Below are 13,291 nucleotides of genomic sequence, written 5' to 3' on the forward strand. Positions count from 1 at the left end.
TCACTTGAAACTGAAAACCTGCCTCTCTTCAGTTTTCCTCCTTGGCCTCTGAATCTGGCCTCTGGGGCCAAGCAGAAAACTGTTCATCCATTCTCTAAATGGTGGGCTTTCAAGTCCTTGTGAGGTCCAAGGCCTTAGGCCGGCAGCCCATAAGAAAGAAAGCCAGCAGCCTCCTGGGAGGCCTGAAGGCCCAGGCCCTGCCATCTGCTACACTGCTCTGGAATCAAGGGAAGCCCACCCTTGACCCGGCCTGGTCTAGGCCTCCAAGGGGATTGGGTGGCAGGAGCCCATCATGACAGTGGGGAGACTGGAGCCAGAGAGGTAGGAGCCTACCCTGGGTGGTAGAGCAGAGGGGCAGAAGGGTGAGCACAGGCAGGGGCCAGTTTCCCACTGGGCAGCCCCCCACAGCCAGCCAGAAAGAGGAAGAAGCCTGGGCTTTGGACACCAAGACAACACAGAGACTTCTATTTCTGTCTGGTTCTGCTTTTGAAAAGGAACCACTTCTAACTTCTCCTCTCCTGGCAGCAAAAATGACACAAACATTAATAATAACAATAGCGAACACTGACAGAGTGCTTCAAGGTTTGCAAAGCACTTTTACAAATAGTATCTCACTTTTTACCCTTACAATAACCCTGGGAAGTAGGTGCTATCATGACCCCCATTTTGCAGTTCAGGAAATTGAGGCAGACAGAGATAAAGTGACATACCCAGAGTCCCAAGTAGTAAATGTCTGGGCCAGATTTGAACTCAGGGTCCGAGCTCTAGCCAAGTCAATCTGCCTAAAACTCAGCTCTGATCCTGCCACCCCCAGTGGCTTCCTCTTCCCTCCAGAATAAAATATAAAATCTTGTTTGGGTTATAAAGCCCTCTGTGACCCGGCCCGGCCCCTCCTACCGTGCCAGTCTTCTCAGCCATCCCGCCTTGTCCTCACACTGAAGACCCTCTGAGCTCCCCATGGAACACTTTCTCTCCTCATCTCTGCCTCGTGGCTTTCTTCACATCCCAGCCCAGCATCCTGGCCCCCCATGACGACAGTGCCTGGCTGGGACCATTTACCCTCTTCGTACCATGTTTGTACGGAAGTGTTTGCCCAGCTCCCTGCTCCCCCAATTGGCCTGGGAGGGCAGTCTGTCTTCCACATTTCTTTGCCTCCACTTAGCCCAGTGCCTGGAACCTAGAAACGCTGGGCAACTCGGCTTCAGAAAAGAACATCTGGTTTTAGATGCACACCGAGAATCAGAGGGATCTCGGCTCCAACGCGTCCATCTCCCTCATTTTACAACTGTGGAAACTGAGACCCAGGGAGCTTAAGTGATTGATTCAAGGCCATACAGGCCATGAACTAGAACCCAGGGCCTTCTCTTGCTCTCTGGTTGGAGATGATCAGAGTCATTGGCACTGGCCCTCCAATATTATTCCTGAATCTCAGTAGAAGGCAGGAAGGTAGCTACGTGGCCTGGCAAGTGCCATCTCCATGGAGATCCAGCCTGAACCACCCCACCGTCTCAACGCACATTCAGCCCCAACTCTGAGGGCCTCATCAGGGTCCTGTTGCCCAGGGACTGAGGAGGGAATTGGTCATTTTGGGATTAAAGCAGGAGACTGGGTGAAGGCTTTTCCCTCTGGGTGGGGGTTTGGGACTATTAGATTAAAATGAGTAACTCCAGGTTCTTATTTCCATCGAGTTTATTCATGATCACTTGAAACAAAGAAAGCACATATATAGGGTGAGGGTTAGGGTTAAGCTCATCCTAACCTAAGTCTGACCACGTGCTCATCCTCCGGCGGGTCCTCCGTCCCTCCGCACTCCCATGCCACCTTCAGGGAAGCAGAGAGGGAAGGAGGGGAGGGGATGAAACCCCCTACACAGGACCCTCTGCAGGCTCTCTTTTTTCTTAAGGGAAGAAGACGTGGCCTGGCTGGGGAAGTTGGGGAAAAAGTCCTGGGGGATTTCCCCCTAAGATAAGTCACATTTCCAAGTGATTCTAGGGGTGACCACTTGTTTCAAAGTCTCGCCAAGTAGCCGGCATGGCTGGCAAAAATGGCTGCTAAGACAGTGTCCTACTGGGTGCGGGCACTTTGTCCAAGAGACAAGTTAAAATCAGTTAACATGGACTGACTGGCCAGTGGACGTGGCTCTGCCCTGGGAGCCCCATAGGAGCCAAAAAGCCGCTGAGGACCCGCGGATCAGCGTCCATCCCCGTCTGCCAGGCTATCGAGAAGGAATGGCTATGATAAGGCCGGGTGGCGTATCTCCATGGTGACGAAACAGACATTTCTAGTAATGTGATCTCAAAGTGAAATTGCTGGTGACTTTTACGGTGAGAGGAAGTCATGGCCAAAGGGGGCCAAACATCATCCTGGAAGTCTTTGGCACCCAGAGGTTCCTCAACTGGCTTCCTCCTGTCATGCGACAGGTTTTGAGGTCCCCTCTGCCTGTAGCTGGCTGGTCTGCCTTCAGGAAAAGTGATCGATTCCACATTAATCCAGCCTCTTCCTTCTACGTGCCACGGACAGGGCTAGACAACCGACCATCAGCCCCTGGTTTCAAAGAGCTGATGACATTTGAACAGGGCTGGGAAACGCACTTAGGGCAAGAATTCGAGGTTGTCGCCATATTTCCCTCTGTGGGCCCCATCCACCTAGTACAGCGGCACACAATCCAAGAACTGCCGAAGGACGTCGGATACCACCGGACTCCATAGCACAGCGGCACACAATCCAAGAACCGCCGAAGGACGTCGGACACCACCGGACTCCATAGTACAGCGGCACACAATCCAAGAACCGCCGAAGGACGTCGGATACCACCGGACTCCATAGTACAGCGGCACACAATCCAAGAACCGCCGAAGGACGTCGGATACCACCGGACTCCATAGTACAGCGGCACACAATCCAAGAACCGCCGAAGGACGTCGGATACCACCGGACTCCATAGTACAGCGGCACACAATCCAAGAACCGCCGAAGGACGTCGGACACCACCGGACTCCATAGTACAGCGGCACACAATCCAAAAGCCGCTGAAGGACGTCGGACACCACCGGACTCCATAGTACAGCGGCACACAATCCAAGAACCGCCGAAGGACGTCGGATACCACCGGACTCCATAGTACAGCGGCACACAATCCAAGAACCGCCGAAGGACGTCGGATCCCACCGGACTCCATAGTACAGCGGCACACAATCCAAGAACCGCCGAAGGACGTCGGATCCCACCGGACTCCATAGTACAGCGGCACACAATCCAAGAACCGCCGAAGGACGTCGGATACCACCGGACTCCATAGTACAGCGGCACACAATCCAAGAACCGCCGAAGGACGTCGGACACCACCGGACTCCATAGTACAGCGGCACACAATCCAAGAACCGCCGAAGGACGTCGGATACCACCGGACTCCATAGTACAGCGGCACACAATCCAAAAGCCGCTGAAGGACGTCGGATCCCACCGGACTCCATAGTACAGCGGCACACAATCCAAGAACCGCCGAAGGACGTCGGATCCCACCGGACTCCATAGTACAGCGGCACACAATCCAAGAACCGCCGAAGGACGTCGGATACCACCGGACTCCATAGTACAGCGGCACACAATCCAAGAATCGCCGAAGGACGTCGGATACCACCGGACTCCATAGTACAGCGGCACACAATCCAAGAACCGCCGAAGGACGTCGGACACCACCGGACTCCATAGTACAGCGGCACACAATCCAAGAACCGCCGAAGGACGTCGGACACCACCGGACTCCATAGTACAGCGGCACACAATCCAAGAATCGCCGAAGGACGTCGGATACCACCGGACTCCATGGCAGCCACTTTTTCTTGGGACATTTCAAATTCATAATTAGGAATTGCGTTTTGTTTCTAACATTGAAAAAGGACCAGGGGCCGCTGGGTGGCTCGGTGGATGGACAGCCAGGCCTAGAGAAGGGAGGTCCTGCGTTCCAATCTGGCCTCAGACACTTTGTAGCCGGGTGACCCTGGGCAAGTCACTCGCCCCCCATGGCCTAGCCCTCACCGCTCTTCTGCCTTGGAGCCAATACACGACACTGATTTTACGACAGAAGGTGAGAGTTAGGAGTCCACGCAATCATCGCTGGTCTGAATTTCAGCCTCCAGAGGGTTGGCCTTTGGCTGCAAAGCAGGAGACCCTGCAGGCCAACAGGCAGCTCTTCTCTGGAGGAGAGGCCGCTGGTTGAGTTGATCTTTCTTCAGTCAGGTCACCTTAAGGAGGTGGCAGCGAGCGGTTACCACTGCGCGGGGGGACGGCTCCCCTTCGGAGCCGCTGGGGTCCTGCGTGCTGCTCACCTCCCTGGGCCTGGACCGCAGCGGGGAGGCGTCCTTCGGCCTTGTTCCTGTCCGCACGAGCCCTGCCCTGGTCGGAAGCAGCAGTCCAGGAGTTCATGCGCATCGCCCACAGAGCCGGCGGTGGGTCGGGGCCTGACCGGGGGTTTCCTTCCCTCCGTTTAAATGAAGGTCGTCGGATAGAATTCCGCACTGTTGGAGGGGGATCATCGCGGGGCCCCTGGGTGCTCTCCGCCTCGCCACCGTCCCAAAGCGCCGCCTGGCGACGCGCAATCCTCGGGGCCGCCACGTCCCTCCTGGCTAGAGGAGGCGGATGCCGAGCTTCCACCCCGAGTCTCTTCTCCCGGAACAAGCAACGGGCCGGACGCCGCCGATTCCTCCACAATCAAACCCACCCGGAGCAGCTGTTGCCCGTTACGGGTCATGCAGAGCCTTTTGGTCCGGAATCTCATCCACGTGGTTCCCCGAGTCTCACGAGGGTGCTCCGAGCTGCTGTCTACACGGCGGGGCTTCAGCACGCCTCAGCGGAGGCCCCGAGGACGGACACATCTCCAAGTGGCCGTGCAGAGACACCGGTAACTCCCAGAACGGGCTCCACTCAGGACGACTTCCTGGGTGCCGCGGACGTGCCAGGAGCTGGCCACCACGGCAGTCCCTGCCCTCGAGGAGCCACCGATCTAATGGGGAAAACAAGCCAGCAAAGGAAGCGGAAGAGCCTGGGGAAGGTGCCCAGACCAGGGGCTCAATGGAAGCCCGAAGCAGAGATGCAGGCGGGGAGTGGGAGAAGAGAGGCCGTGGAGCCTGTGAGCCACCCTCCAGTCTGAGGACCCAAAGGGGAGTCCGAGGGGCGGGGGGAGGTGGGAGGCCTGGGCACATTGGGTCACCTCCCACTGATGGGTTTCCTGGGGGAGGAATTCGATTGGCTTTCTGGTGCATCACTTCAAGGGGGGAATGCCAAGCTGCAGGCCTGGGAGGCTGTGGAGAAAAGAAGAGGACGGCCTCCCTGCCTCCCTCTGGACAGAGACAAGGCGGATGGAGCCACAGGGTCTGGACATGGCCAGGCATGTTTTCTATTGCTTTTGCTTGTTTTCCTTAGACTTTCTCCACTGGCGAGGGGAAGGGAGAGGGCAAAGCAACAGGCCCTTTTCCTGAAGAGTCAGCGTGGCCTGGAGTCTTCCTGGGCCAAGTCTGAAGGCTTTGGGCAGGGTGAGGGGGTAGAGGCCCGCCTGCGTCTGCGCCCCAAGCTTGGCAGGGAGGAGAGCGGCGTTCTCTGAGTGAGAAGGGAGAAGCTGTCCGCCATGGCCGTCCAGCCGGGGCCTTCCTCTTCTCCTTCCTTGGGGCCCGCTTGGTAGAACCTGGGAAGGAGAGCCCGGCCCAGAGCAGAGCCCGGCCCAGACCCCTCACCCTTGGGGGCCACCTCCTGCCCAAGTCCTGGTCCATTTGGGCCAGGAATCAGACACTATCCACAGAATCAACATTTCCAAGCTGAGAGCAGCCTAGAGGCCACCTGGTCAAACCCCTCATTTTCCAAGGGAAAAAAGCAAAGCCCAGAGAGGTCAAAGGCTTGCCACAGTCACCCTCCAGGGAACAACAGCCTGGGACGAGAACTCTCTTCTCTGACATCTCATTGCACGGCCCTCTTGGATGGCCTCCTTTTCTCATCCTTCCATCCCTTCCGGGAAGGGGAGGGATTTCCTGGTCCATCACCTGTGCTGCTCCCTCTAGTCTGGGGCCGTAGGCGCCTTTCCCAGCAGCCCTGCCATAAGGCATTCATGGCTATGACTGCCACCACAGCCAGGACCACCATGGCCACGGCCAGGCCCACCACGGCCAGGCCCACCACGGCCACAGCCAGGACCACCATGGCCAAGGCCACGGCCAGGACCACCACGGCCAGGGCCACCACGGCCAGGGCCACCACGGCCACGGCCAGGACCACCACGGCCAAGGCCACGGCCAGGACCACCACGGCCAGGGCCACGGCCAGGACCACCACGGCCACGGCCAGGACCACCACGGCCACAGCCAGGACCACCATGGCCAAGGCCACGGCCAGGACCACCACGGCCAGGCCCACCACGGCCAGGCCCACCACGGCCACAGCCACAGCCAGGACCACCACGGCCAGGACCACCACGGCCACGGCCAGGACCACCACGGCCACAGCCACAGCCAGGACCACCACGGCCAGGACCACCACGGCCACGGCCAGGACCACCACGGCCAGGCCCACCACTGTCACTGCTGCCATAGCCATGTGCATCAGCAGAGGGAGCAGAGGCCGCTCCAAGTACTAAGGGCCTCCCAAAGGGGGCTCTTGCCGGGTCTCAAGCTCCATCTTCCGTCCCGGGGATGGCGGCCGTCGGGGTCTCTGAGGGCTCCTTCCCTCCACCTCCCGCCTGGGCCTCTCGAAGGCAGCAGACGAGACGCCCCACAGCGCGGCTCGGGGTCTGTCGGTCATCTCTGCCGCCCCAGGGCCGAGCGCAGTGCTGGGCTGACGGGACCCGCCTTCGAAGCGGCGACTCCCCCAAGGGGCCGCGTCTCTCCCTCCAGGCCCTCCTGTGTGTGGCCCCGCTGAGCACGCAGGGCCTTAGGATGGGCCTCGCTCACCAACACGCTGCCGATGCGAATGGGAGGAGCCTGGTGTCCTGGCGCAGAAATCCCTCCACGAGGCCCTCGTGGCCGATGAAGGCAAGGCAAACGCCTCGGCCTGGCCTTCCTGGCCCTCCTACCACGCTGCTTCCACGGCCCCAACTGAAGCTCCCCAAGGGCAAAGCCTGCTTTGGCGGTGGTTGTTGCTGCTGTTTTTCCCAGAAGTCTTTATGCCCAAACGCCAACCAAGCGGAGGGGTACACAGTAGGCGCTTCATAAATGCTCTCCACATCCCCTCGCCTTCTTCTCTTCCGGAGTTTGAGCCACGCCCTCCCGCTGCCCCCGCCTCCCCCCCCCCCCCCGACCCTCGGCACGGCCGGCCCATCTGAGCGCAGGGCCAAGGGGTGGCCAAGAGTTAGTGCCCCGCAGGGAGAGCCCGGTAAGTGAGTGACTGTGTGTCCCCCGAGGGCGGCCGTGGCTCGGGCACTGCTGGGCTTCCACGCTCTGCCTCTTGGGGGGAGGAATGAGGAAGGGCAGAGCCGGTGCTCCAGCGGCCACGCCACGGCCTTTCGCGGTGAAGAGCGTGTCGGGGACTGTGGGGGCCACCAGACTGAAAGGGGGGCTCGAGGAGGGGCCCCCGAAGGGCCCTGCGGGGTGACGGGGAGGGAGCCAGACCGCACGGAGGCCGTCACGGAGCCGCTTGAGCCGCCTACGTGGCGCCTGGAAGCAGCCCAGGAGGGGGGACGCGCGCGAGCGGAGTGCGGGGAAGCCACAGAGAAACGCCAGCCTCGGAGCTCCGCCGGGACTGGCCCAGGAGACGCCGGGAGGGGGGGACTCGGAGGGGACGGGCAGAGGCCCTGCCACGCCTGGGACGCCCCTCCCCCCGCGCTGACCTATGTGGTGGGGCAGCCCGGCCCGACCCCCCCTCGGGGCCTCCCTACCTTCTCGGTGATGTAGAAGTTGGAGCTGTCGGCATGCTGCAGGGCGAAGCACTCGTGGTTGGCCAGCGTCCACCTAGGAGAGACGGCGCGGTCAGGCCCTGGAGGGGGGAGGGGCTCACGGATGGCCCCCACGTGCGGGCAGAGGGGGCGTCTCCACGGCCGGGCCTGGGTTCCACTCTGGCCTCGGAAGGGCGAAGAGGAAGGGCCTGCTCGGCCGCTGCAGCGGGGGGGCAGCGAGTGCCTGGAGGGGGGCGGCATGGGGGGGCGGGGGGGCACTTACCCATCGCACACCTCCTTTATCACGGCGGACAGCGGCTTCTTCTGCAATGGAAAAAGACAACAAACGGGGTCGGACAGGCGCCGCGGCGGCCCTCCAGGCACACCTCCTGGCGGCCCGGAACCCGCGTCCCAAAGGGCCGCCCCGGAAAACCCCGCCTGAATCCCGCCTCGGCACGGTCTGGCTCCTCTCGGCCTGTTTCCTCATCAAACAGGCCCCAGAGAGGGCCTCGGCGGGCGGCAGCCACGGACAAAAGGTCCTGCCCAGGCCTGGAGGCACCCGGAGAGCCACCGCGGCCACCGGCCACCGCACGAAGGCCGAAGGAAGCTCCCGAGCGGCCGGTCAAGGCACGCCCAGCCCAGCCCAGGGCCCGGAAGAAGCAGCTGCTGCTTCCTTGTGATGCCCTTTTTATAAGACACCCACAACGGAGAGAGCGAGGAAGGGACGGGCAGCCGGCAGGCCTTCCACCAGAGCCAGAGAGAAGGCCTGAGCGGGCCTCTCCTGCACTCCCTTACCCAGGATGTGACAGGCTCTCTGTCTCTGTGTCCGTCTGTCTATCCGTCTGTCAGTGTCTGTGTCTGTCTATCTGTGTCTGTCTGTGTCCGTCTGTCTGTCTGTGTCTATCTGTCTCTGTCTGTCTGTGTCTGTGTGTCTGTCTGTGTCTGTCTGTCTGTGTCAGTCTGTGTCTGTCTGTCTGTGCCTGTCTGTCTGTGTCTGTGTGTCTGTGTCGGTCTGTGTCTGTCTGTGTCTGTGTCGGTCTGTCTGTGTCCGTCTGTCTGTCTGTGTCAGTCTGTGTCTGTCTGTCTGTGCCTGTCTGTCTGTGTCTGTCTGTGTCTGTCTGTGTCTGTGTCGGTCTGTCTGTGTCCGTCTGTCTGTCTGTGTCTCTCTGTCTGTCAGTCAGTGTCTGTCTGTCTGTGTCTGTGTCTGTCTGTCTGTCTGTGTCTGTGTGTCTGTCTGTCTGTCTGTGTCTGGCTGTGTCTGTGTCGGTCTGTGTCTGTCTGTCTGTGTCTGTCTGTCTGTCAGTGTCTGTCTGTGTCTGTGTGTCTGTCTGTCTCTGTCTGTCTGTCAGTGTCTGTCTGTCAGTGTCTATCTGTGTCTGTCTGTCTGTGTCCGTCTGTGTGTCTGTGTCTGTCTGTGTCTGTCTGTCTGTCTCTCTTTCTCTCTCTCTAAACCCTCACCACCTGCCTTAGGATCAATACTGTGTATTGGCTCCAAGACAGAAGAGTGATAGGGTTTAGGCAATGGGGGGAAGTGACTTGCCCAGGGTCACACAGCTGGGAAGTGTCTGAGACCAGATTAGAACCCAGGGCCTCCCCTCTCTGGGCCTGGCTCTCCATCCACTGAGCCGCTCGGCTTGCTCTTAGTTGAAAATCCGCTCTGAACCCAGGAGTTTTGGACCAGAACATTTCCTCCATTCAGGGGTCCTTCCCTGAGCCTAGACAGGCAAAGTGGTCGGACCCGGCCCTGCTCCCCAAATAAAGCCAGGCAGCGTCCGTCACAGAGCCCGGCGTGGGAAGGGACCTGCCAGGTCACCAGCCTCCCTCCTTCGCGTTTCAGGTAGAAAAACGGAGGCTGGGCCAAATTCAAGGGCTTCTCTGAAATCAGTGACCGAGTGTGGAGGGCAGGATCGGAACTCGGGCCCACACACAGGTGGCTGCCTGGGGGCGGGGCTTCGGGCTTCCGGACAGCAAATGCCAAGTCAGCCCCCCCATCCTGCCCTGCCCCGGCCCTGGGGGAGGCTGCTGGCTTCCCAAGCGATGGGGAAACTGAGGCTCCAAGAAGACACCTCCTGGCCCAGCTCTAGAGCCCCAGGCTGTCAGCCGAGGTCAGGTGCTCCTCCTCGGCCTCTCCCAGGGGGACGCCCCCCCAACCCCCCCCCCCCCCCCCCGGCATCTGCAAGAACAAACAGGATGTTCTGGGTAAAGCCGTCACCTTCCTCCTTCCTGCCAAACAGATGCTGGGCGGCCAGAGCAGCCGCGCACAGCTGGGAGGACGGCGGCAGGGCACGACCCGGGCTCAGAGGGGACAAGCGGGGGGGAGGGGGGAGCCAGCCTCAGGCCCCCCCCCCCCCCGTCTCTTTCCCGTCTATCGTCCGGTCGGAATCGAGGACCGAAGTGTTCTGGCTCTCCTGGACATGAAGAGGCCCCACCCGCCGCGGGGGCTCTCCGTGGCCTTTCCTGGGCTGGACGGCCTGGCGTCAAGCGCAGCCCTCGAGCGGCACCCCCAGAGCGCGGTCCTGAGCCTGGGGCGCAGCCGACCGGGCACGGCCCCCCGGAGCCCCCCGGCCGCTGCTACACCGTCCAGACTCGGCCGGCTCCAAAGCCACCTCCTGACTGGAAACCAGACAGCGAGAGAAAAGGCCCGTCTGGGGCTCTGAGGCCACTTCTGGGGGTGCAGGAAGGGGGTCCCTGAGAACCGGCACCCCTCCTCGTGCCCAGGGCGCCCAGAGGTGTCGGGGACGCGGCGCCCCCCTGCCTCCAGCACTGACTGGCTGGGCGGGGCCGGGTCAGGCACTGACCACTCCAAGGCTGCCGGCCTTTGGAAGGGGCTGAAGAAAGCCCGCTCGGGCCATCCCAAGAAGAGGCCACAGCAGGGCTCTGTGACTCTGGCCTGGCTGTGGGATGAGGCCAGAAGGACTTCGGGTGCCCTCTGGCTGGGAGCAACCACAAGCGAGCAAAGGGACCCCTCAGTGCCTGGCGGCACACACACTCCCCACAGGCTGAGAGCGAGCATGAGCGAGCGAAGGGTCCCCTCGGCGCCTGGTGGCACGCACACTCCCTACAAACTGGGGAGCGAGCACGAGAGAGCGAAGGGTCCCCTCGGCGCCTGGTGGCACGCACACTCCCTACAAACTGGGGAGCGAGCACGAGAGAGCGAAGGGTCCCCTCGGCGCCTGGCGGCACGCACACTCCCCACAGACTGGGAGTGAGCACGAGCAAGCAAAGGGTCCCCTCGGCGCCTAGCGGCATGCACACTCCCTGCCAGCTGGGAGTGAACTATAAGAGTTAAGATAGTATATGGCTTAAACTGTAAGAGTTAAAATGGTGGAAGATATAAATTGTGATAGATATAAGAGAGGGTGAGTAAATTTGACCACAGAAAATATGTTTCACTACAGTGTCTTGGTTTTTAAATCAAATATAAGGTGGTTGCCAGGGAAATATATTCCCAATCATGAATATGCCCAAGTCAACTGGGTTTTATAGAGAATTTAATTAATAATACAATGAGTAATCAAAGAAAGAGAGAGAGAGAGAGAGAGAGAGAGAGAGAGAGAGAGAGAGAGAGAGAGAGAGAGAGAGAGAGAGAAAGGAAATAAGTATGAAGGGCCTTAAGCCAACATGGCCTAGACCTGAGTCTTAAGAGAGAGAGATTAGTAAGTCAGTCTTTTATCACTCACCACAAGGTCTATCTAAGCAAGGATTCTAGTGACATCAGGACAGCTCCATCTCAGCTGACTTCACCAGAGAGAGTTCCAGCCAGAGTCCTCCTCAAAGAGCCTTCCAGCCAGAGACTGTTTCAAAGGGCCTCTCTCCAGAGCCTCCAGAGGGACAGAGTCCCCTCAGAGGAGCTCTAGTGAGACCTCAGAGATTGTCCTCCAAGAGCTTCCCTTCTCCAGAGCCTCTCTCAAGAGATTCTTCCCAAGCGATCCTCGTAAGAGCTTTCTCCAAAAGGCTTCCCTCCTCAAGAGATTCTTCTTTTTCTTATATAGGGGTTTTTCTCCTATGTCACCTCCCCTAAGTCCTCACATCTACCAATCATTGTAGACATTTTCCAAAGGACTGTCCATCTGAATTCCTGCTAAGTCGACTAATCCCCTCAGTAAGTCTGAACCAGAGAAAACACAGCTGAGTCAACTAATCTCATCAAGAGAAAACTTGCCCAACCCTTTTAGGTACCTAGCATCCCATTGTATCAATTCTAAAAAACAGGCATGGCTCAAAGAACTCCCTGCCTCATCATAAGCATGGATCCAAGTACTTTCATTGTTTAGCAAGGAGTTTTCTCCCTTAAAGCAGTCTTAAGTACAGGTGGAGTAGAGGTCCTCCCATTTCTGATCCTGGCGAGTTCTCACTGTCCAAATGGGGAATGTTTCCAGTAGGGAATTTATTCCAATGAAAGATTCATCAATGTGGAAATTTTTAACATTCATAAGTCTGAGAAATTTCAAGATTTACAATCCCCCCTGATGATCATTGGGAGACTAGTCTCCCCATTGATCATTTAACATAATCAATTTGTAATCCTAAATGCATTTCTAACTATAGATATACATGATGTTCAAATTTCTAAGAGGAATTAGAATAGTGAGAGAGGAAATAGAAAAGAAAAGAAAGCAAAACCAATGTTTTGCTAGACCACTAGATTGGATGAGAACTTCTCAAATTTTTTAGCCTAGATTTCTTGATTATGTTCTAAACCCAAGATGAGTTTTACTTTGTTTAAAAAATATGTTTTATTCACCAAGGTTGAAAGATTGCTATGTTTGTAAAAATTGTGACAAATGTCCATCAATTCATAGGTTTTAAAAATGCCCTACAGCAACTTATGTGAAATGTGAAAGTGTGTTTGTTTGCTATTGTAATTGATTGGGCTATTGAGAATTTTGGGGATTTTGATAACTACATATTTGTACTACTGTATTTTTAAAAATGAAAAAAATTGTTAACCTTGTTCAATTCATTTGCCTTCATCATCACAGTGATCATGGCCAGATATGAAGAGGAAATGGATCTCATTTTTGGTGAGAAAGCCTTGCATTTTATATTTTCTTAGCTGACACAGTGTCAATGATTATAAGCTATATTTTTGAATTTTTAAAGGCTTTTATTATATTTTTTTGCATGTGCAATATACTATTTGTTTTTTATTATTTTTCTCTCCTTTTTATATTTGAAGCACATGTCACCCTTATTAAGATTTTCATTAACCTTTTGACTTTTCAGTAATACAAGTTTAAGATACATTTGCTAATGCATGCCCTAAAAGGCTAGAGACTATAAAAACGATGCCACTAATTATTTAAAAGTTATGGGACTTTGCTTAATGATTCTGTCTGATTCTAGGACAAGATATACACACAAGAGCCATTTCATAGGGCCAAAGAAAAGCCAATCCAGGATGGATTGATGCACTTCCAGGCCAATACAAAGATC

General features: G+C 57.1%; 1 protein-coding gene across 1 annotated transcript in view; it reads right to left on the bottom strand.

The window, feature by feature from the left end:
* Positions 1 to 13,291, bottom strand: part of ELMO1 (engulfment and cell motility 1) — a 249,632-nt gene that overhangs the window by 199,141 nt on the left and 37,200 nt on the right. Inside the window, 2 exon segments of the mRNA XM_056804107.1 lie at positions 7,859 to 7,931; positions 8,139 to 8,179. Of these exon segments, the coding sequence (XP_056660085.1) occupies positions 7,859 to 7,931; positions 8,139 to 8,179 (114 nt within the window).

The sequence above is a fragment of the Monodelphis domestica genome, chromosome 7, assembly GCF_027887165.1.
Source record: "Monodelphis domestica isolate mMonDom1 chromosome 7, mMonDom1.pri, whole genome shotgun sequence".
Taxonomy (NCBI): Eukaryota; Metazoa; Chordata; class Mammalia; order Didelphimorphia; family Didelphidae; genus Monodelphis; species Monodelphis domestica.